General features: G+C 36.0%; 2 protein-coding genes across 2 annotated transcripts; both read left to right on the top strand.

Annotated features, from left to right (window-relative positions):
- Positions 1-14,256: 14,256 nt before the first annotated feature.
- LOC136226569 (ras-related protein Rab2BV-like) lies at positions 14,257-16,299 on the top strand. Its single transcript, XM_066015134.1, has 2 exons — positions 14,257-14,421; positions 15,576-16,299. The coding sequence occupies exons 1-2, from the start codon at positions 14,257-14,259 to the stop codon at positions 16,059-16,061; spliced, it is 651 nt and encodes a 216-aa protein (XP_065871206.1). The 3' UTR covers positions 16,062-16,299.
- Positions 16,300-18,618: 2,319 nt separating this feature from the next.
- LOC136227641 (BEL1-like homeodomain protein 9) lies at positions 18,619-23,308 on the top strand. The gene is made up of 4 exons (XM_066016355.1): positions 18,619-19,145; positions 21,854-22,203; positions 22,285-22,345; positions 22,699-23,308. The coding sequence occupies exons 1-4, from the start codon at positions 18,678-18,680 to the stop codon at positions 23,161-23,163; spliced, it is 1,344 nt and encodes a 447-aa protein (XP_065872427.1). The 5' UTR covers positions 18,619-18,677; the 3' UTR covers positions 23,164-23,308.
- Positions 23,309-25,740: the final 2,432 nt, after the last annotated feature.

Consider the following 25,740-nt stretch of genomic DNA (forward strand, 5'->3'; position numbering starts at 1 on the left):
AAATTATGTCAGGGGAAAAGCTAATACAACCTTATTCATAAAGAAAAAGGCTAAGGATACCCTGCTGGCACAAATTTATGTTGATGACATCATATTTGGTGCTACTAATGAGTCTATGTGCAAGGAATTTAGCAAGCAGATGCAAATTGAGTTTGAAATGTCAATGATGGGAGAACTCAACTTCTTCCTTGGACTTCAAATCAAACAAGGCAATAATGGCATATTCATTAGTCAGACTAAGTACGCAAAGGAGATATTGAAGAAGTATGAAATGGACAATTGTAAGTCAATATCTACACCAATGGGCACTGATACTGTCATGTGCTGATGAAAATGGTAAGTCAGTAGACAGCAAATTGTACCGAGGTATGATTGGCTCTCTACTCTGTCTAATGGCAAGTAGGCCAGATATTCAGTTCTCAGTATGTTACTATGCAAGATATCAATCTATCCCTAAGGAATCTCATTACATAGCTGTAAAAAGAATCCTTATATATTTGCAAGGCTCAGTGAATGCAGGTTTATAGTATCCCAATACTAATGAGTTCACACTCCTTGGATACACTGACGCTGACTACGGACGAGACAAGCTGGAACGGAAAAGTACTTCAGGAGGATGTCATTTCCTCAGAAGCTGTCTTGTGTCTTGGTTCAGTAAGAAACGGTCGTCAGTAGCCCTGTCAACCACCAAAGCTGAGTACATTGCTGCTGGAAGCTGTGTTGCCTAAGTCCTCTGGATCAAGCAATAGCTGGATGATTATGGAGTTCAGACTAAAATAATTGAAGTCAAATGTGACAACAAAAGTGCCATTGACTTATCAAAGAATCCAATCCAGCATAGCAGGATGAAGCATGTCAGTATAAGGCATCAGTTCATCAGAGATCATGCACTCAAAGGTGAGATCAAGCTGACCCACGTCCCAATGGATGAGTAGCTTGTCGATATCTTCATGAAGCCACTGGCTCGTGAGTAGTTCAATATACTGAGAGAAGCCGTAGGTATGTTCAATCCTCTTCAATAAATTCTAAGTATGAAATGTGCTAAATGATTTTGCATGTTGAGTGAACTTATATGCTGAGTTATAGAAATATCTTGCATACTCAGTACCTTAACTACTGAGTACCTCAATTACTGAGTAAAGCAACTTGCACAATTAGGGTTTGCACGCGTATTTAAGTAGCAACTAGGATGGCATAAGCGTCATCATTAGTAAACCATGCGCCGTAATCTTTCATTAATGTCATACTTAAATGATGCTGAGTGGTTCGAATTCCCACTGTTTTATTGACCTATCAAATCACTCCTCTTCGGCTATAAATAGTGAAAGTTTTTCACTGTTTATCTTCTACGCTTGATATTCGCACTGAATCTCTCTCTCTCTCTCTCTCAAACCTTAAATCTTTCTGCATTTCCTCAAGAACGCCATATCTGGAGATGAACAACAAACCTCCTCTAGCCACAATGACCTTTACGAGGATAGAAACTCAGACATTAACCCTTCTTCTTCCTAAAGAAGTCAAGAACAGGAATACAGTGATACTTCCTCTTCAGAATCCGAACAGCCAGCTCATGGTCAGCATGACCAGGCTATGACTGAGGTCAGCATCCTAGGTCAGGATCCCCATGCTGAGACCTCTACTCCTTCTAAGAAAAAGAAGAAGGAGAAGAATAAGGAACCTAGGGAAAGGACCTTCACCGCTTTTTACAGAAATCTTACAAATCCCAAAATCAACATTTCACGATGGTTCTCGAAAGACTTCGTAGAAGCCGAGCAACCCTTTTGTCAGTGGATTGTTGAAAACGGATGGACAACACTGTTCTCCCTACCTAGAGAAACCTATCCGACGCTTGTCACTGAGTTCTACCAGAACTTGACGATAGCAGATGACGATGTTGACTATATGGTGACCTCAGTAAAAGGCACCAAGATCATCATTACCCCAACGTACCTCGCAACACTCCTGAAGTAGAAAGCAAAAGGAACAAAGATGAGGAGAGTAAAAGATATGAAGCACATCAATTATGAAACTGAGTACTGCAAGCCCAAAGGCTTCGTAGGGGAGGTATCAACCACCTCACTTGCTCAGACTCACCATCAGGCTCACTACATACCGACCAACTTCCTCTTCCCTAAAGTCAACTCAACGACGTCAGCATCTAACTTCGAGCAATGCTTTATATGGCATATGTTGGAGACCAAGCCACTGAACATGCCTGTCTTCCTAATCGAGGCATTTCTAAGAAGCACCGGGATACTCAGGATGGGATCCCTTGTCACTACCATCCTCAAAGATCACAAGGTCGGCTTGGCCAAGGAGAAGAAGGAAATAGAGACTGAAATCACTTCGGTGATTCTGAACAGGCTAACACATAGTTTGCCCTTCAAGCCTAAAACCAAGAAGGGTAAGGCAGTCCAAGATGCTAAAACTGACCTACCCAGCAAGGGCAAGAAGAGAAAGGTTGTTGAGCCGACCACGTCAGTACCCAAGTCAGTGGGAAAGAAATTCAGGGTATCTTCTACTCAGCCCAAGACAAAAACTGCTGAGTTGCCATTGAAGAGATCAGCCCCTGACACTGATGAAGCTGATGAAGTGGGTGAAGAGCCGCTGAGAAGGAGGACAATCTTTAAACTCGGAATGCAAGATGCAACTCCTCTGGGTTTGATGCAGCGGAAATAAACAGACTTTCGTTCTAAACACTTGCTCGCGCACGAACAAAGCTTAAAACCGTCAACTATCATTGAATCGCGCATGACTAACGAAAATTGGAAGAAAGAGAATAAACTCTGAAATTCTTATTAATCAATAACCGCCTTACATAAGGTGGAGGTCGAGCCTTTATATAGGCTGACAAAATAAAAACCTAATCCGAAACCTAAAAGGAAAAGGAAAACAACAAAAATAAGAAAAGTGCGCTAAAACACAAAAAGGCCGATTTGAGGCCCTAAACGACCTCGGATGGCTAAAAAACACGTCCACCATGGCTGAATCCAACAAAATTAGGGTCCAAAATCGCTAAATTCCAACAACCCGTTTTATCTTCAAAATCTCAGTTTCGGGTCCGCTTTCTCCAAATAGTTTAAGGCCCGCTCCACTTCATCAGGGTTTTATAGTTCCTAAAGATGCCTTCTTTCTCTAGGCACGAGGTGTTTCTACCTCTGCTAGTCAGCAAGGAACACCAGCTGCCTCCTCTATTCCCTCCAACACTGAGCAACATGAAAAATCAATCTCTACTGAGAAGCAGATTGACGATGAGGGGATAAGAGCTCCTGAGCAGGAAGACTTAGCTGCTGGAGTGTAGGCTGATGAACCAGAAGCTCAGTCCACTAAGAAGGAAGCTGAGATAGTTTATGAGAAGCATACTGAACTCAATGAAAACGTTCAGCCGGATGCTTCCCTTCCTGCCACTGAACCGATCCCCGCTGGCCCCTCTAAGAAATCCAAGCACCACCAGGGAAGTAGGGAAAAGAGATACAAGCGTACATCATCCAGACCCAAAGTCTTCGATATACTGGATGACTCTCCTGCCCGAGACCCCATTGTTGACTTAACGAATTTGAACTTCAATTTTTGCACAAGTCCACTTGAACTTACTCAACAATTGGGATCCGAAAAACAAGCCTTTGTTTCTGGCTCTCAGGAACACGCCATATTTGAACCCAACATAGGCAACCTATCTGCCGACACCGCTGCTCCCAAAGATCCCTCTACTGAGCAAGTGTTTGATGCTTCTGCTGCTCAACTCAACGAGCAAGAAATTGAAAACCCACCTGTTCAAGACAACCTTGAGCAAATACAACCACAAGTATCTGCTCAACTCCAGGTTGACACTGAGCATATGGATACTACTACTGATCAATCAACTCCAACTTAGAGCAGTTAGTAAATGAGTCAGTTGCCACTGACGGAACCACCACTGAGAATGTCGCTCCCGCTGCTCAAACTTCCAACTTTGGTCAAGCGCGCATTAACAATTCAACTCCTATCCAGCAACCTCAAATTCCATTTCTGCTATTAACAAGGATCTGGCCTCTGAGACTCCACTTCATACTGATGAGGTAGATCCCTTAAGATTTTTGGATGCAACTGAATCAGGGAGAAGAATTCTTTTTTCCGCCTCTGCTCTCATCAATGACATAAATAAGTCTCAAGCCAGTGCTGCTGAATCCGCTTCTGCTGAGCCAACTCAACTAACAAACGTCACGCAACTTCTGACCGAACTTAAAGGTCTTCAAAAGCTTATGAATGTTCTGACCTCCTTGGTCTCTCAGCAGCCTAAGCAGGAATTTCATGTAAAGATGGCTGACCTTCACATGCACATGATTCATCATATGGATTCCATAGAAGGAAAAATAAACACCATTGCTGCTGTGAACTCAACGGTCGCCACTTCTACTGAAGTCACTCAGCACTATTAGCAGCTGAACACTGAGCTTATCAAAGCTCAAGAGTTAGTCTCCTCTTCCTCTCAGTGCACTATTGAGCAAGTCACTGAGGCTGTGCGACTCTTGAGCCTAACTAGGGAAGAGATGGAAACTGGCCAAGCTAAGACCAATGACATCTTCAACTATGCTAAATCTACATATCACCATGTCAAGCACCAAACTTCGTATCGCCATATTTATGACACTTCCATGCTCAAGATGCATCATCAATCTTATGCCAAACTGACTGACACTATCACTTGGCTTGGTAAGTCACTTGAGTTCATACTCAGTATTATCAGTGCCACCATAAAGATTCCAGCGGCAAACATGGAAGGTGGTCTGCAAGTATTCAAAGGTCTGAAGGAAAGTACGAGTCAACTTCAACAATTCTCATCCAGACTGACTCGTGCTGTTCAAACGGGGCAATTTTATGCTTCTACCCCTCAGCCTAGTGATGCTGGCAAAAAGGGGGAGAAAAATAAAGATAAGCAAATTCCAGAAAGAACTCAACAGAAACAACCTGTATCTACTTCTGCTGCCCCAAGCTCACAAACTCAGCAACAAGGAACCCCACAGTCTAGTCAGCAACCTAGAAAGTCCAAACAAGTCCAAGTCGATACAAATAGATAGATCTTTTTAACTTGCTTGTTTTTGTGATTGTTGTTGATATGTTTCCTTGTTGATCTGAATTATATAAAAACGTATCTTTCCACATAACTTGAGTACATTATCATACTGTCTTATATTAATTACTCTATCTGCTGTGTTGAACTCTTGCTGACTATTCTCAAATGTCTACATTCTTAAAACTCATTGAACTAAATTAATTAAACTTATGAACATAAAATTTACACAAGTAATTAGCCACTGAGTAACACTACTCAGCATCCACGAACTTACTCAGTTGAGTTCTACTCTGATAACTGAACTTCACTTTTTCATTCAACAAGTATCAAAACTGAGTAAAGATAAAATGTTCTAAGTACTGACCTACTTCTGACTCTGACCTTAGACTTGCTTGATTAAACCTTAAAATGTTTAAAGTAAAACTAAGTCAGTGGTTCAACCCTTATGGGAGAGAATTTTCAGAACTTAAGAAATGGTCAACTATCATGGGGGAGCTCAACACTGAGTTCCTAATTGAATATTTTTGCCAACATCAAAATGGGGGAGTTTGTTGAAACACCTTTCCACATGATTTTGATTTGACAAAATTATTTAAAGTATAGTTAATTACCCATGATAAAATATTCCAACACATTAAATTTAAATGCTTTGATTTATTAATACTAATGTGTTTGTTCAATGTTGAGTTAATTGGATTTATAAGAATCAAGACATTAAAAGTGTATGGCCCAAAAGACCACAAGAGAAAGTCAAGCCCAAGTCAACAGTTGAAAGCCACACGGCCCAAGCAGAACAAAACATGGCTCAGCAGAGAGAAGGATCCAGAAGCCTTCTAAAAAGCTTCAAGACGAAGCTGCTGAGTCAAGCGACAAGGAAGTCAGGTCACCAGCTGGCCTGGACAACATAGAGACAAAGTATTTCCACTTAAGGAAATGTTCAGACGAAGCAGAAAACAGTCTGGAAGACGTTTCCTAAAATGTGGAGACACTCTGACCAGCCTGAGCAAAAGCAACTGAACCCTGACGAAGATAGAAGATGCAACATTCTTATTGGCCGAAGACGCTGAGCACTGACCAGATGAAAACGACAGGAAGTCGTTTCCCTCCAAACGTTATTTTGAAATTCGAAATGACCGGTACCTCAGATGTCACTATAAATAGGCCTCTCAAATGCTTCATTCGACGCAGATCTTCATCAAGTCGAAACGCTGACCAAATACCAACTCGAAGTTCTGTCTTGAAAAGCAAAGCAAATTCTTACACCAATTCATATCTTTGTGTAAAAGTCTAGAGTGATTCAATTCATCTAAAGTGTTCTTAGCTTCTGTTAGAACAAACACTTTATCATTTCTAGAAGAATAGAAATGAGAAGCTGAGTTGCTTGGTTATAGCACTCAGCAGTAGTTATAGTATTGAGTAGAAGAATAGAGGAATGTACTCTTGTATACTCAGTAGCTATTTGTAAACGGTTTGTGCTCTACATTTAAAGAGCTCAGTAGAGGATTCAAAAAGCTCGGAAGGATTCCGGGGACTGGACGTAGGCAAGGAGACCAAACCAGGATAAGTATGTTGAGTAACATATTTCTAACCCTTTACTCCTTTATATATATATTGCTTGCTAAGTACTGCCTAGTAAAACGTTAACGAACATACGCTGAGTTGAGTGATCTGAGAGTTGAGTTCAGGAATAGACTTAAGTGCTATCTCCTGACTCACGGTAGAAACAGTTTTAGTCAGTAGTTGACTAAATCTGCCTCTAACCGTACTCAGCATTGTTGTGCTAAAAGACTTAATAAAAGTCTAAGTTTAAAATATAAGTCAGCCCTACGTGAAAATTTTTAAATAGTTCCTAACCCCCCTTGGAACTAACTTTGTCACGTTTCACGGGACCAACAAGAGTCAACCCGACATTATTCTCAAGCTTGGTTGGAAGTCTCAAATACTTGACATGTACGAGACCGTATATTCTCTCTGCAGTCGGTTTAGTAAGTCGATACAAAGAAGCTCCGATTGTGTCATATTAGAACGCAGCAAAAAGAATTCTCTGTTACATGAAAGGTACAACTAATTTGGGATTAGTGAAACTGATGATTTCAAATTAGTTGGATTCTGTGATAGTGATTAGGCCAGTGACAAGGATGACCGAAAAAGTACAACTGGTTTTGTATTTTTTCTAGGTGATACTGCATTTACGTGGAGTTCGAAGAAGTAGGCGATTGTGACGTTGTCAACCTACGAAGCTCAATATGTTGCTGCAATCTCATGTGTGTATCATGCGATTTGGTTCCGAAAATTGCTAGAAGAATTTCAGATGACTCAAAATGATCCGTCGTAGATTGTTATCGATAATAAATCTGCACTGGCATTAGCTAAAAATCCAGTGTTTCATGACCGGAGTAAACACATTGACAAGAGGTATCATTTTATTCGGGAGTGCATTGAGGAAAAAGAGGTGACACTGAAGTACGTGAAGACGGAAGATCAGATTGCAGATATTTTTACGAAAACGTCAAAATACGATGTGTTCAGTCACTTGAGAGCTCAATTGAGAGTCACGAAAAATTAAGTTTGGGGGACATGTTAAAATAATAAACTTAATTTTATTATTATTAAAAAAATTAAAATAAATAAATATGCGCATGATATGTAGGATTTAATTAGATATTTAAGTACTCTTGTCCTTAAGTCTAAAAAGTTAAAAAAAAATATAGTTGGAGAGTATGAAGATGAATGTGTGGATAGTATGTTGCAAAATTGTGATTATTAAAAGGTCTTGGAAGATGTGATAGTAGATTTTTTTGTATGTCGGTAAATAAAGGCTTATTGTAATGTTTTAATATATGTCAAAGAAATAAAAAGTTGAGTGCATAGAGTTCACAAGTGAGAGACTTTTGTTTTTTGTTTTTTTTATGTCATTCCTTTATTCCACAAATTCATAATCACCAAAATTACATAACTAGTCCTCTCAAATTACAATTCAGTCCTTAACAAATTATAATTTCTCTCTATTTCGATAAAGAGTTGGACCTAAGACCTCTTAAATAGGAGCATGCATCTTTTACCATGTCACATACCTTTAAACATTAAAATAATACTAAATAGAGTCTCTATAAACTAATATTATGGGGCTGAAAGGGGAAAAATGACCCATACTCAAGGGTGGAGCCTGTTGGGGGGGGGGGGGGGGGGGGGGGGGGGGGCTCGGGCCGTCCCGGGCAGGGCCAGTCCTGATAATTTATGGGCCCTAGACGGGATAAAAAATAAAGGCCCCTTTAATAAAAAAAAATTAGGTAAAAAAATTTAAAATATATTTCAATACATGATAAACAAAAAAATATTTTATTAATTCCTTATTTATCTACATATTAAATTTATTTGGTAAAATATTAAATCAATTTGTCGCTTGTATATATCACGTATCAAAAATTGCGTCATTTGGCAAAAAAAAATTAACAATTCGATTAGTTTTTCATCCAAAATGGATTAAATATCACTTATGGAAATACTTGAAGGTGAAAATGTTACCAAATGATATGACAAAATTTTGCATACCACATAGGTAAATATATGTCCCTCCAAGTGAATCAGTGATCAAGTGTGAAAAATATGCAAAGATCCAAAGTTGTAACCACAAACCGCCTCTAGGCTTACGAACGGTCTCTCTCACTAGTGATTGACAAACGATGGAAATTAGATGCCAACAGCATAGTACATGGTGCTAACTGATGTCTTGAAGCCAAGGCGTTCGCAATCATAACTATCTCTACAGTAGGCCTAAACCCGAATGGCTTAAAGATGTAGTTATTAAAAGCATCCACAGAATTTGCATGTGGTCTTCATATGTTAACACGTCCTTATCTAGATTTTTCTTAATCATTTGGACATACGTGCCAGTCTTTTTCTACCATATGGCCTTAACTTCAAGGAAGCATCAGTCCCAACATAGCTAAGGATCTTTTCCCCAAAGATGAATAGTCTCGTCAAAGCAACTACATACCATAGAGTAATGGAAATTAGGCCTAGTGAAAGGATGAGTAATTGCAAACCGGGGGTAAATTTCACTCATGGTGTACAAACTTTATCCTAAATCACACTTTGGTGTACAGACTTCAATTTGTCACACTAATATATACGTACTTAGGGGTGACCTTCCACTATGGTATATGGCCGGTTAAAATGACCGGTCAACGCGCACCTCACCTTTTTTCAACTTTAATTAGATACATCTCATATGCAATTATCAAAATACCCTTTATCCCAATAAAAAAAATAAAAATACTCATTTCTTCATCTCTCTCTTCCATGGCTCCTTTCACTCTCTAACTCTTCTTCCTCTCTAACTCCTTTCTCTCTCTAACTCTTTCTCTCTCTAATTCAGTAACCATTTTCACTATTATTTTCATAAAAATCTCTTTCTCTAATTAATACCTACAAGCCCATATTGATAGCTCCCATTTGTATAGAGTTTTTAGGATCATTTTAGTTCGATTTTGCTTTATTTCCTTTTAATTTTAATATCGTTTTCTTAGTTTTTAGTTAAAATTAGTAATTTCCAGTATTTATGGCATTTTTTGTGTTTTCAGGTGTTTTTAGGCCTATTTGATCATTCCCGAACCAGACCCAAGCCTATTGGAGCATTTCTGGATTATTCAGGGACTGTCGGAGCACTTTTGGGATTTATCAGGGACCATTAGAGCAAATTTCGGAAGCCCAGGGACCAAAACGAAGAAAACCGGACTTTCTGCCCCAATTAGGAGCCTGTCTCGTCGAGACACAAAGGCGTCTCGCCGAGACAGGCTCTGTCTCATCGAGACATTGGCTGTCTCGACGAGACAGCCTATGTCTCGACGAGACGAGGCGGGAGAGACGCAAAAAACACCTCTCCCTTGCTAGAATCTCGAATCTTTATGCCTAAAAACCCCTTTTAAATGTGGGAAATGACCGTTGTACCCTCCGGAGACCTAGGGTTTCCTCGCTATGTCTATAAATAGCGAGCTAATGTCAGTTCTTCGGGGAGATGAGGTTTTTAATAATTCAGCCTCCACAATGTAGATTTATAGTTTTGTTTAGTTTTATTTTCCTGCTTTCTAAATTAGGTTTATTTCTGTTTTGTCTTTTCTTATTGAAGAACAATTGATGGGAGAAGCTCCTAATCTTCTATTTTTGTAATCGGAATCGACAAACGGGTTTTGGATTTCTATCTCTCCCTCTTATCTTTTACTTTTATATTTAATTGAAGCTTTTTCCATTATTCCTATTGTCCTATTGCTATGATTGGTTTGTCTATGAACTGATCTCCATCCAATTTGGGGATGGGGATGAAATTGATTGTATGAATATGTATGATTAGGGATCTATGGCCTTTGATTGATCAGTTTATGCATGCTTAATGCCTTGAAATTGTCATGAATAGGATTATTGCTAGAATGAGACTCGATGACGATCAACTAGCCTGCTTTATGTATATATTATGCCTAATGGCTATAAACCTGACAAAGATAGGATTATAGATAGATAAGAACCTGACCATGGAATTATCTATGCTGAATCTGTGTAAATCTGACCTCGCTAGAGACCACTAGGAGTGCAGCTTCGTGGTTGGGCTACGGCTTTAGCCTTAGTTTCCAAAGAACCTAATGCTTTGCATGACCTAGGGTATATGCCTAATCAAGCCGTCACCCGAATGCATGTGAATAGGTTAGATGAATCTTGATCATATTTGTCTTTCTTATTAGGGCAATTACTGTTAATCACTGGTAAAACATAAATCTGAGCTCCCTAAACCCATACATAGGATTTAATCAAAGGATTCCTCATCCTAGATTGTGTCATCCGTTAATCCACCTTCTACCCTATTAATTGTTCACTTTAGTTTGTTATTTCAATTCATTTAATTCAATTAGTTAATTAAACAAAACCCAAACTATCTTTCAACCCTCTAAACAATTAGATCACTCTAGGTAGATTTACTAATTATAACAGATAGTCTTTGTGGTTCGATCTCGTGCTTAGCACAATATTACTTGTTGCGATAGGATACACTTGTCTTATTAAATGCTATATATTTTACGAGCATCACATATCCATGTAAGATTATCTCAGATATCTAATATCTTCTTTTTTGTCTCTATTTTCTCCTACATCGATCTCTAAGAAGCCACAAATAACTTTTCTTCAGAAAATAAACTCAGAGATGGAGGGTAACAGTGGAATAAAGCAATCCAAAAATGACGCCATCGTTTGCTGGGTGGTCGAATTTCTGCTGCTTATTTGTAGTACTGTTCATCAATAACCAAAGTTGGATTTGGGGAAGATAAAAAATATATGGAGCAGGAAAGGTGGAAAATATAGGAAGCAGGTAAAGTGAAGGATTTGGGGAAGAATCGAAATTGGATTTTAAAGAAGCGATGAAGAAGAAGAAGAAGAAGAGGAAGGAATTGGTAGAAATCTGAAACAAATTTGGAGAGAAACAAATTTGTGTATAAAAAATTGGAAATTAGGGGTTTTTAGGATATGGAATTTGTTAACGGAAGTGTAAAAATTGATTTGATTTTCCTAGTGAGATTCAACTATGATCTGCCATTTTTGAAATGTTTGAGCTTTTTTTTGTTATTGAGTTGAAAAATGAAAAATCCAGTCTTTGGGCATCTGGGTTTTGATTAATGATGAAGATGGTGTTAGAAGTTGAAATTATTGTGTTAAACTTTATTAGATAAGTGTAAAAATTGATTTTAGTAGTGAGATTTAAATCTAGTCTGTATTTTTTTATGAAGTTTTGAAATCATAGTGAGAGAAATAAGATGGAGAGAGTTAGTGAGAGAAAGTGAGAGGAGATGGTGAAGGGAAAGGAAGAAGAAAGAAGAAGAGGGTATAATAGTAATTTTATATTAGTGGTTGAATTTTTTTTTACTTTTTGATCGGTCACAATTGAGGTGGCGAGTTGACTGAGCGTTGACCGGTCATTTTAACTGGCCATATACCATAGTGGGAGGTCACCTCTAAGTACGTATATATTAGTGTGACAAATTGAAGTCTGTACACCAAAGTGTGATTTAGAGTAAAGTTCGTACACCATGAGTGAAATTTACCCTGCAAACTGGCGACCAATAGTTCAGAGCGCCTTCAAGAACGGTGACACAGGGTTCAACCTCACGCCGTGTGAAGTGAATAAAGTTCTGAATACCAACCGCCATCCAAACATCCTCATATGTCAGTTCTAGATGCTCCACCAATTTATCCCACCCTGAATAAAAGCGAGGGAATACCATATTTTTTCTACTTGTGGAAAATTTATAGGATTCCCGATGAAAGGTCAGGTCATTGTCGATCCTCAAAGGGTATGGGGAGTAGATTAGGTATAGCCACAAGACCAATAGTAAGGACGTTGCCTTAGATCAAATGGGGTGCAAGCAATCAGAACGTACACTTTCACATTAATGTATAACTCAGAACAAAATTTAAAACCAACAAGTTACCTCTTGTAAACGAACAATCTCTTTTTCAATATGATCTCTTTCCATAACATTAGCATCTGACATTACACCTATCTCAGTATCAAGCATCTCATTATTAAGTTGTTTTAATTTTGACGCAACATAACCAAAACATGTTTTATTCCAATGTTTGAGAGAGATTCCACATTATTTCAGCTTCTCATAAACGCTCAATTGTTCTCTTATAGCAGAACCCCAAACAGACTGACATCTTCTCAAAACGGAAAGGACATTACTTGTAAACATGAACACAATCAGTATCTAAAAGATAGGAGTATGATATGATGCCACTCTAGCTAGCACCAAAATATGTATAGAATAGATTAGGCAACATAACCAAAACATGTTTTATTCCAATGTTTGAGAGAGATTCCACATTATTTAGCCTTGCCATAGACGTTTAATTGTTCTCTTATAGCCGAACCCCAAACAGACTGACATCTTCTCAAAACAGAAAGGACATTACTTGTAAACATGAACACAGTCAGTATCTAAAAGATAGGAGAATGATCTGATGCCACTCTAGCTAGCATCGAAATATGTATAGAATAGATTAGACAAAAAATAAAAATATAAATAAAAAGGAAAATACTGTGGAAAAACCGGAACCACACTGTTTGGGAGAAAAAGTTCAGCATTGCGGAACGGGTGCTGTCAGCAGCTAACACCGAGTTTCAGAACTGGAAATCGGTTAATCGTGCGAGAGAGGGACAGTAGAAGGAAGCGATCGAAGGCCAGACAAAATGGTGAATTCCACGCCAAGGAATGTTAATCTGCAATGTTGATGTCGACATGGTGAGTGGCGATGTCGATGACGGTCCGGGGGAAGTGGAGAAATACAGTTTAGCAGGCATGCTGATACGCGATCACAGAGGCCGGTGTCTTTGGGCACGAAAGATAGGATTTCCAAACACGATCAACCCGACACTAGCAGAGACTGTAGCAGTTAAGGAAGCCCTCAGTTGGATTAAATCTCTTAATTTATCCTATGTGGAAATCCAATCGGATTGTTACGAAGTAATTCAAGCGATAAAACATCAAAATTTCAATCTTTCATATTTATCTGATGTTATACAGGATAGTTGTTTGTTATTAAGAGATGTGAACTTAGTTTTCGATCTCATTTGTTAGAAGGTCAGCGAACCTAGCAGCTCATTCATTAGCAAAGGTTGTTAGTTCAAGTTTTGATTTTGGTAAGTGGGCATGTCCACCCACCATTCATTTCCGATATTTTCAATTCATTCTTTCCAAAAAAAAAAAAAAAAATTGATGATATATAGAATCAAAAAACTTCATAATTTTTTTCAATTTGTGAAAATTTTCAAAATTGAATACATTTTATTACATGTCTATTTTACGAAAACATTATAGTAAGATTAATTTAAAAATTCAAATTTAAATTGAAAAAAAGCCGTGTTAAAAGGCTTTTAATCCGTTAATCTGTTTTTTTATTTTTAAATTTCTTCTCCATCCTCTATTTCTCAGGAAACGCCTCTTTCTTCTCTCTTCTTTCCACAACCTTCTCCTTCACCAAAAACATTCAAGAAAAATTCAAAACTTGTTTTTTTTAATGGTAACTTTCTCTTCTCTCTGTCTCTTTTGTTTTCTTAAAAAAATTAATATTATCTTTCTTCATCTTTGATGATTTTTGATGGATCTGATATAGGTTTTGAAGGGTGAAAGATAGAAGAAGAAGAAGAAGAGTGAGAAATGGCGTACAAAGTGGATCATGAATATGATTATCTATTCAAGATTGTATTAATTGGAGATTCAGGTGTTGGTAAATCCAACATTCTTTCCAGGTTTACTCGTAATGAATTTTGCTTGGAATCTAAGTCTACCATTGGTGTTGAGTTTGCTACCAGAACTCTTCAGGTTTTTATTCTTTGTTTTATCATTCTCTTCCTAATTTTTCACTGCATTACTTTCACATTATATATATGATCAATCATTCAATTGATTGTTATTTCATTGTTTGAGAGAGGAAAGGTATTTGCAGAAAAATTGTTTGCACACTGTCAAGAAAGGAAATTTCTTATAAGGATGTTAAAATGAGTCGCCTTGACTTGATCGTTTTGCATGAAAACGTGACACTTGGTCATTTCTAGAAAACACGAATCCGAAATATGGGGAAAAATTATAAATATTACAAATATAAAGGCATATTTATAAATATTAAAAATATAATAATATATTTAAAAAAACAAGAAGGAAGAACAAGATGAAGAAAATTCATGCTCAATCGAAATTCAAGAGATATGATTTATAGGAGAAAGAAATATAGGTAAGTTTTTAAAATGGAAGGATACGAGAAATGAATTATGCGTCAAATAGGAATTTTTAATTTTTTGGAATTGCAAAATAGAAAATTTGAATTTTCAGAATTTTAATCGGAAACGTTTTGCATTAGTTTCCCACATCTAAAACGCATATCATGAAGATTTTCCATGCATCATGGGTGTTACGACAATTGTGTCAATCGGTCATGTCAAGTTAATTGTCTCTCTAAATTGTGTTGTTGTATTAGAGATTGACAAGCAATTGTATTCACAACTTTTGTTAGGATGCAGACAATGATAAAATGTTTGAAATATTTAGAGATGACAATCGGCTAGTATATATGCATATAGTGGCATACATTTACCCTTATCTTTATGCGTTTATTATTTGAATTATCCATCTCGTCTCATTGAAGGGTACACATTCTAAACCTCATTATCGTTCCACATGTTTCATAGGTATCCATATCCGTTAAAATTAGGTGTTGTAATATATACATTCATCAAGCTTCAAAAGAGTTAAACATAAAAATAAACCTGTTATATTAGAATATAATATAAGAAAAACAAATTGAACAACTCAAAATACATACCCAAAATTTGAAGTCATTGAGCTTTACTAACATTTCCCCCCAATTTATGATTACATATCTAGAATCAGACATTCTCTTGTTAGTCACAAACATGATTGATTAAAAAAACAATATGATCAGTAGTGTTTGATTGGTTTGGATGAATTGTGAAATGCAGGTAGAAGGGAAAACAGTTAAAGCACAGATATGGGACACAGCAGGTCAAGAAAGGTATAGAGCTATAACTAGTGCATACTACAGAGGTGCAGTTGGTGCACTCTTGGTTTATGACATTACAAAGAGGCAAACATTTGACAACGTTACGAGATGGCTCCGCGAGCTCAGGGATCATGCTGATTCCAACATTGTCATAATGTTAGCTGGTAACAAATCTGATCTGAATCATCTGAGAGCAGTATCACCCGAAGATGCACAAATGTTAGCCGAAAAGGAAGGTCTTTCGTTCCTCGAAACATCAGCATTACAGGCGTTGAATGTCGAAAGCGCGTTCCAGTCAATTCTGTTGGATATCTATCACATTATCAGCAAGAAAGCATTGGCTGCACAGGAAGCTGCTAACACTACTGGACTTCTTCAAGGAACTACTATTAACGTCGGGAATTCGTCCGGTAACATGAACAAGAGACCATGTTGTTCTAATTAAGAAAGGAAAGCTCTTTCTTTATCCGAAGAATTCGGAGAGGAAAATGGTAGAGCTTTTGAGGAAAGTTTCATTTTTTAGTGACAGGAAGAAATACCCTTTTGCAGCTTATGTTATATACTTCATTCCCTGAGAGATAGTGTTGTTGGATTCAGGTTTTATAGTTGATGAGAATTAGTAAAAAAATATCAGTATCATCTGGTTTCTAAACACCAGTTTAATTGAGAGGAAAAGAAAGAGCAGGGATAATTGATGTTCATGTTGATTAGGTTACAAGGTTTTGTAATTATGACCTTGAGTGTATCTTGATTCTTTCAAATTTGTTTAATTTTGTCACAGATTTTTCACTCTTTCTTTAGTTTCAAATAGGCTTAATACATCATTATGCCTCTTGTTCAAAAAGCTTAATTGGTCCCAATGAACTTTTAAATATTCCGATAACCTCTCAACTTGCTTAAAATGTCCACATAGCCCCCTTAACTTGCATAAAATGTTATCAATTAATTATTCGGTTGCAAAAAAAAAGTTTTTACTTAAACTTGTTTTCTCATCTAATATTGAAACTGGATATCCCCAATCTTTGTCATTTTACTTTTTCAAGACGCGTGCAACACATCTTTTGTATGTAACTTACTTTTTTTACAACTGAGTAATTAATTGATAACATTCTACGCAAGTTGAGGGGGCTGTTGGGACAGTTTAAAAGCTTAGAGATCAATCAAATTTTTTGGACAAATTCAGAAAGTAAATGATGTATTAAGCCCATAAAATAAACAGCAACACAATCAAAATGCACCCAACAAATAAAGCAAGCCTAGACACAAATGTTGGCAGCTAAATTTATTGCTAGCCTAAAGATCAAAGATGTTTTAGCGGGCTAAATTGCTAAAGTTCGGTTCTCATAGTGTGAAAATAAAAATTATGTACCGTATAAGAAAAAATAAAAATATGGTTTCAGGTAAGTTAGATGCAACTTTTAGTAGCTTAATGATAAAAACAAATGGTCTCAATTTTGGTGATAGAGAAAGGGACAAAGTGTCAAAAATAAAAATTGGTGTGAAAAATGTTTTAGGTCGCACTAGGCATGCCAAAAATCATTAGTGATTTTTTTGTAATAATGCTAATTGCAACCTTGTCACATATGATTTGGGTGCGGATGTAGAGAAATTAATTCTCAAATAATGTGGGTTAAGTTTATGGAGTTTGCGAGACAAAACTTGAAATCTAATCGAAACGATCGTTGATAGACGCAAAGATTGAAAAAATCTCTCTTGGATTCCTAGCGCTGTGATAAAAACATTTGCTAAAATAATCTTAAGTTATTGCGAGTAAGTAAAGGAAATAAAAGGACAAGATTGACACAAGATTTGATATAAAAAAAATGGTATACTTTAATGATGTAAAAAGGTATGTGAATACAGATATTCAAAGTACAATTGAAATAATTTTTATATTAAAATATAGCTAAATCAATTGAAAAACTAAATGTAAACAAATCAATAATGAGTAGAAATTGTATTGCAATAATTACAATAAAGGAAGTGAAATTAGAAATTAAAACGACAAACTCAGAACCACATTTAACTATCTCGAGGAGGCGTTTAGTTACACCGGCTTTGGATTTGCGAACATTGCGAGCACTTCGAGCGGACGGTAAAGAGCGGGATTAACTTCATCTGTGGATTTTTTATTTGAAGGTTAAATTGTGTCGAACTTTGGACGACTCGTACATGAATTTTCGAGCACAGAATAAAACAATGAAATGCTAAAATAAAGTTTAAGATGTCAAGAACTAGGTTCAAAAACGTAAAAACCAAATAAGTGGACAAAATATCTAAAAGCTGGACAAATGCTTTATGGTGCAAAAATGACTTGTAAGAATGGATGTTCCAAATTTATTATAAGCTTTTTATTTATATAAACTTCAAGGATAAAATTTTATTTGATTCGTGGATTTAATTTTTGAAGTATTTTCCCCTTATCTTCCACATTTTCACCTCACTAGCAACAAACAAGCCACAAAAATTAGTAAATATTTGGCTTAAGAATTTGTCCAAAGAACTTGATTGGTACCCTAAACTTTTAAAGTGTCCTCAACTTGTATAAAATGTTCATTAGTTTTCTGAACTTGCGTAAAATGTAATCAATCGATCACTTGATTGGAAAAAAGTAAGTTAAATGCGGAATATGTATTTAACGCATCTTACAATGTTATTACATAATTCAAAAATAGATTAAAAAAGAAGTTATTACTTGTTCAACTATAAAACTTGTTTTCTCTAATATTAGAACCGCATACTCTAATCTTGATCGTTTTACTTTTTTTAAGACTCGTGTAATACATCTTTTACATTTAACTTACTTTTTTTTGCAATCAAGTGATCAATTGATTACATTTTACTAACATTTTATGCAAGTTGATAGTACTATTAGGAAGTTTTGAGAGTTTAAAGGGATAATCAACATTTTTGAACAAATTGAGAAGTTACCTACTAAGCCTAAATATTTTATATATATGATAAACCTTTTCTGCGCATCCATCAATCATCATCCTCTTCCTCCTTTCAAATCTCTATCTCTCTAAAATATTCCAAAAAGCTTTGAAGTATCTATTCAAATATGGCCCAAAACTTTGATCCTTTTCATGTCCCACAACAAAACAGAAGAAACAAGCTCAGAGTTAACACTTCTCAAACTCAACCACAACAAATCCTCATGATGAATAACAATAATTCCTCTCCTCCTGATCCTCTGCAGCAGGGTTTATCTTTATCTCTCTCATTTCAATTACTTGATGATAGCCAAAGATACAACAATGCTGTCACTGTTCTTGGAGATTTCTTGAAGCACAACAATGGTGTAATTAGCTCGGTTCCTCTTGGCCCTTTCACTGGCTATGCTTCTATTTTGAAGAACTCTAGATTCTTGAAACCTGCTCAGCAAGTTCTGGATGATCTTTATGGTTCTGTAAACTCTGACTTGCTGGATGTTTTGACTGAATGTGATGTTATCAGGGAAAGTTTTGCTTTCAGTGACCGAGTTAAGCTTCAGTTTAAGGATTCTAAGCTTATGTTCTTGCTGGATGAGGTACGAATATATTTATGTTTCTTTCTCTACTGTTTGGCTGCTAAGAAAATGATTATTCAATCATAATAATTTTGATTATATACATTCTCATTGTCCACAATTCTGAATGTTGGTAATTAGTCATTAATTAGGATGAACAAATTGAATATTAACCTTCAGTATTTCTCTTTTATGTTTGTTTTTGTTGTAATGCCTTGAATCATTATAACATACTATGTCAGGAAGTAACGGGATCTCGTTGCCCGGTCAGCGAGTCGGGGTCCATGTAGGCGTGCGCCCCCGGCTTGGGTCCGGGGGTGGAGTCGCCCCCGGTCCGACAGTATATTTTGTTTCCTATTCGGATTAGTATTGGCTTTCGGTTTTCTACTTGGAAGCGATATCGTGGGACATCGTGAGTTTCAAGTCGGATTAGGTTAAATTGAGTATTATAAATACTCTATTGTGTAAACCTAATTTGCAATCTGATTTTCCGCCTCCTAATAAAAGCTATTCTTCTTCTGCCCGTGGACTAGCCAATACAATGTTGGTGAACCACGTAAATCTGTGTTTTCAATTCTCGTTTATTTATATTTCGTTAAATCGGCACAATAGTTTCAACTATATATATTGAATTATTGATATTCAATTGTTTATTATGCATAACCAACTTGTTGTCACTTGGTGTTTTCACTAGGATTAAAAAGTTATTAATTAGTTTTAAATTCATGATAAAATTGAATGGTTAAAGCTAAATTACTCTTATTTTAGAAAGACTTAAAAAAAATTTAATCCATAATCTTAAGTCTATTTTTTATTACATTGCCCGTGTCCCCACGGAAAACTCCCGAGCCCCTCTCCCATGTTTGAACTCGGGAACAAACGGATAGGCGAAGCACCTACTTATTGACCGAGCTCGTCCCTAAAGGCAATTAAGTCTAATTGTTCTAAACAATGGATTGCCCATAGAGTATTGACACCAATAATACACCGTCAATACCCCATGCAGTAAGGGCATTACTAAAGTAATAAGTTCCAGATGACTAGTCATTTCCTATTATAGTGTTTTTTACGCCAACTCGAGAAACCATGAGAAGTAGACAAGAAAATTATGTACCAGCTTTTAAATATTCAGTTTTGTTTATTATTTCAACTCATGATATAAGCTAACATAATTTAATGTGCAACAAGATTAATTTGAGTTAATAACAAATTTTATAGCAAACTAATTAATCAAGTGTTGCATGTGAAATGTTTATTGAGAAGGAATAATAATTCCAACTTTATGCATAGAGTAGTAAAATCAAAGGTGAATCTTATACCTGTAAAAGGTAAAATGCTGAATAGGACATAATGAATTTGAAATGTGCAATTTAGAAACCTTTGATGAATTGAATCTCATAGAAAACCGATAAAGTAGTCATAGTCATAGATGTTAGTGTTTTTCTTCTTCCAATTGAGTCTCACTCATGATTTGATTGTTACTTGTTGTCAGCTGTCTCGGGACTAGCTGTATCTGTATGATTAATTCACCATATATTCATTATTGCTTAAAGATGACTTGTCTTGTCATTCTGTATCATTTTACTGTTTCTATTTTGTTCTCTTTTGCTTTCCTTTTCTGCTACATTCTGGCCATCTTATCCTTTACTGGTCATTTTCTATTTTTCATCAAATTAGCCTCTGATTAACCAACACTGCACTTCATTTGCTATTTTTATTAGCATCAAACAGAAATTGCATGGAAAGATATAATCTGAATGGTCTCATAAACATAATATAGCGTGGTCCGGATAAAAGCCCTAATATTAGAAGCTTAGAACAAAAAATTTCAATCATACAATCCTTGACATGCGAATAGTAAAATAAAAAAATTGGAAACAATGGAGTAATGCTATGGATAGTCCTCTATTGGAGAATTATTTTAAGTTGATTCTCCAATTAGAAGTAATGCTCCTGATAGTTAGATGAAACCCTGATAGTTAGATGAAACCGGATAAAGATTATTTGATTTTAAAACTGCAAAGTTTATCCAACTTCTTCACATTATATGTAATCCTAGTAATAATGCTCGGATTAGGCTTTTGTCCCGCATCTAATAAGGAAGCCGGACAAAGATTTGTCCGGCTTCTTATTGCAAGAAAGTTGGAGAAACCGATTTCTTCGCATTGTAAAATGCTTGGGTTATGGTTTTGACCAACTTCTTCACATTGTATGTAACGCGAGCAATAATGCTCGGGTTATGGTTTTGTCCGACATCCAATAAGAAAGTCTGAACAAAGATTATCAGACTTCATGTTGCAAGAAAGTCGGACAAAGATTATCCGAGTTCCTTGTTGAAAGTCATTCCAAAACCAACACGGTTCAGTGGGAATCTCCACAATGTGAATAGATTGGACAATGTAATTTTAAAATTAATCTCATTAATCTTTATCCAATTTCTTGTTGCAAGTGGTTCCAAAAACAACACTTTTCTCTGTAATGCTTTTGGGTAAGAATCTCTATGATATAAAGAAGTCTGATAATTCTTTAAAATTTTAAAATCAGATAAACTGTATCTGATTCTACCTTAGCTTACATAGCACTATCACGAGCATTATTTTTATCGGGACAAAATGCTTCAATGGAGATTATCTAGAGTACTTAATGGAAACAACGAATATTTGGTCATAAATTGTTGTTTAAGAATTTGAAATTGAGACCTAAAAATGCACTTCTTCTTTGAATTGTAGGTATACAAGAAATACAAACTATATTGCCAGCAAATGCAGACAGTAGTTGCATCATTTGAAACAGTAGCTGGGCTAGGAAATGCAGCTCCATACATATGTTACGCCATTAAAACAGTTTCAAAGAATTTCAGTTGCTTGAAAAATGCACTTCTCAATCAAATTCACTTCCCTCTGAATGATGAACAAGTTAAAAAGAATCCAAGATTCTTTGCAGCAGCAGATGAAACATGTGAAAATCAAACACAGGGTTTCAGTTTTCTTCAACATCCTGTTTGGAGATCACAAAGGGGATTGCCAGATCATGCTGTTGCTCTTCTTAAAACATGGTTATTCGAACATTTTCTTCATCCGTAAGTGATCGGATCATATGCTTTCAGCCTAATATTCAACAGATATAACAAGTCATTTTGATGTATGTATTATTGTTGCAGCTACCCTTCAGACTCGGAAAAGCAAATTCTAGCTCAACACACTGGTCTTTCAAGGACACAGGTATGATGTAACCAATGTCATTAAAGTTTGGTGACTTTCATACAATCAATGAACTTCATTTTCATTTAATAAAAATATTGAGTTTTATGTTTTATTTTAATAAAATTATTCTAGTAAATTTATGCAAAAAAAAAATAGACAAATAAAGCATATCTGAACTACAGATTGTCATGCTAATCCTCTAAATTTGTTTAAAATGATCTATTGGTCACATGAATATGTTTAAAGTCACTTGTTGACTCCTGAACTTGTTTATAGTACGGATCTTTGAACTTGGTTAAAATGAGTTACATTTCAATTTCTCCGCATCTCCTTTTTCCTAATTGCAGTGAAAACTTTGTTTGATGATATAGGTATCAAATTGGTTTATCAATGCAAGAGTGAGGCTTTGGAAGCCAATGGTGGAAGAAGTGTACAAGCTTTCATCACAGCAACCTCATCAAGTCCCATTAGAGGCAGTCATGAATCACAACACCAACATTATTAATCCATGTGATTTCTACCAACACAACAACAAGCCAGACAATATCAAAACAAAACGTTCAAGACACGAACTAATTGATGATATGTCTGGACAGAGACAGAGACAGGAAGACACAAATTTAGTATCTTTCGAGAATTACCAAGAAGGTGGAATTAGTGGGAGGAATGAGGTTTCTTTGGCATTAGGGCTGCATCAGAATAATTATGGGGGTATTAACATTGCTCAACATGTCAACAACCTGCAATTGTTTGGCTTGATGGATTCAGCTTCAGCTTCAGCTTCAGCTGCTGCCAGTTTTCAATCCCAATCCCATAATTTTGGAAATATTGAATAGAAGGGACGGATGTCTGAAAAGAAAATTGATTTGACTAGGATTAATGTACTTTAATTTGTTGTGCTTCGATGCGTTTCAAGAACATTTTTCAATTTTAAATTACAGTTTTCAAGGTGTTGTGACCTTTTATGTTATTGGATTTAACCATGGATAACAAGTGAAATCCCAAATGCTTCGGTTGCCATGCAAATAAATGGAAAAACTATAGAACTACATTTTCTTTTATAAATTGTTAGCGATATTTTGTGAATATACTAATTTTTAACCTTGTCACGTGTGATTAGGGTTCGGACGTGCCAGAGAAATTATTTCTCAAATAAAAATGGCTTAAGTTTATAGATTTGCGCGTCAAAACTTGAAAACTAAACGAGGCGATTGGCGAGGGACGCAAGGATTGAAAAAGTTCATCTTGGATCTCTAGCGTCGTTATAAAACTTTACTAGATAAATTAATTTTATTTAAGCCAATGCGAGTACATTAAAGACGGGTAAAATAAAGAAATTAAAAGTGCGATATTGACACGAGATTTGAAAAAAAATGGTATTTTATTGATATGTATGAATACATGTGTTCAAAGTAAAAGAATGAAATTGATTAGAATTGAAATATTTCTAGACTAAACATATAGGTAAATCAATTGAATTAAAAAACAAATCAATACATAATTGAAATGCAATAACAATAAAAATTGAAATTCAATAACAAATTCGGAGCCACAATAGCTATCTCGGCTAGACGTTGAATTTTCGTGTCAGCTTGAAGTCCTCAGAGCACCGCGGTCGGTTGGCAAGATGCGGAATTGATCTAGAATATTTCTAACTTGTAGTAGGCAATTATGGGGCAGATTTGACCTTCAACTTCGGAGGGACCGTATGAGTGCTTACGAATACGGAATCGAGATTGGTAAAATGCTAAATTGAACTTCAGGAAGTCATGAACAAATGTGTAGAAGGGATCAAAGGATAAAACAGAATTTAAGTAAACGAAAACGGGCTTGGAAAATCACTGGACGAATTATGCTAAAAGCTGAAAACAGAATGTCTAAAACGATTTAGGGTGCAAAGATTGGCTTGTAAATTGAGTTTCTGAACACGTAATTGAGCGAATCAAAATGCTAAATTTAACTTAAGGAAGTCAGGAACAAATATGTAGAAGGAATCGAAAAGAAAAATGGATTCTAAATAGATAAGATTGGGCTTGGAAAATAACTTGGTGAATCTGAAAAAATTAATTTAGAAAGTGATTCTAGCTAATGAATTGAAAACTTTAGACTTAGGAATGCTAAATTGAATGGAAAGAACTTGAGAATAAGCTATTGAAACTTGAATTGAATCTAAAGTAAGCTAAAAGAAGGAATTAGAAACAAGAACTAGGAAGAACAAAATGAAGAACTTAATAACTAAACATTGGAAATTAGGAGGGGGAGTTTGATGTGTTGAATTGATGATTTTTTTATGAAAGATTAGCATTTTGTAGTGACATTTGAGGTAAATATTTCACCCATTAACCCTTAAATTTCTCTCATATTTTCACCATAATTTGACACCACATTAACTTCCCTAACCTCCACTAACCACTACTAACTTCCTCGTAACTTTCCTCAACTTCCATATCACATCACCCCACTACTTTGTGGTTAAAGAGAGTTTTAAGGCTAGGCATAGGTGTGGGGAGGAGTTGGACTTTGTGGGTTAGCTTATGGTTCCGTTCGGTGTGCGTTCGGAGAAGCCGGGTGGACCAAAACGGGTTCCTGACAAGGACTTGTTAGGGTTTATGTCCTATAGACAATTGTTTTAGGATATAAATATTAATGAATAAATTGTTTATTTAAATCATTTATTTTAATAAGATATAGTATGATTAAAACTAGGGTTAATTACACAAAAAGTACCACGTGATTTGGCCGATTTGCGATGTGGTACTTATGGGTTTTTTTTTTTTGCAAACACACGTGGCACAGTGGTATTATGGGGAAAACGATTTTTTTTTAATTTTTTTATATTTTTTTCCCTCTCTTCCTTCTCTCTCCTTCTTCTATGGTTCTTCATTCCTCCTCCTTCTCCTCCTTTCTTTTCTTCTTCTTCTTCCTCCTCTCTTCTCTTCTTCTTCCTTTTTTTTTCTTCTTCTTCTTCTTCTTCTTCCTCCTCTCTTCTCTTCTTCTTCTTCCTTTTTTTTTCTTCTTCTTCTATTTTTTTAAATTCTGAATTTTTCTAAATTCTAAAATTTCTAGAATTCTGGAAATTCCCAGAAATTGAAGACGTCTGAAATCCAGATGTTCATCACGTCTGGATTTTCCAGACGTTGAAGAATGTCTGGAAGTTCCAAACGTTCATCACGTCTGGTTCTAGACGTTGAAGAACGTCTGGAATTTCCAGACGTTGAAGAACGTCTGGAATTTCCAGACGTTTTAAAATTTCTAGAATTCTGGAAATTTCAGAATTTAAGAAAAATTAGAAGAAGAAAAAAAGAAGAAAAAGGGAAGAAGAGGAGAAGAGAAGAAGAAGAAGAAGAAGAAGAAGAAGAAGAAGAAGAAGAAGAAGAAGAAGAAGAAGAAGAAAAGAAAGGAGGAAGAGGAAG

The sequence above is a fragment of the Euphorbia lathyris genome, chromosome 4, assembly GCF_963576675.1.
Source record: "Euphorbia lathyris chromosome 4, ddEupLath1.1, whole genome shotgun sequence".
Classification (NCBI taxonomy): Eukaryota; Viridiplantae; Streptophyta; class Magnoliopsida; order Malpighiales; family Euphorbiaceae; genus Euphorbia; species Euphorbia lathyris.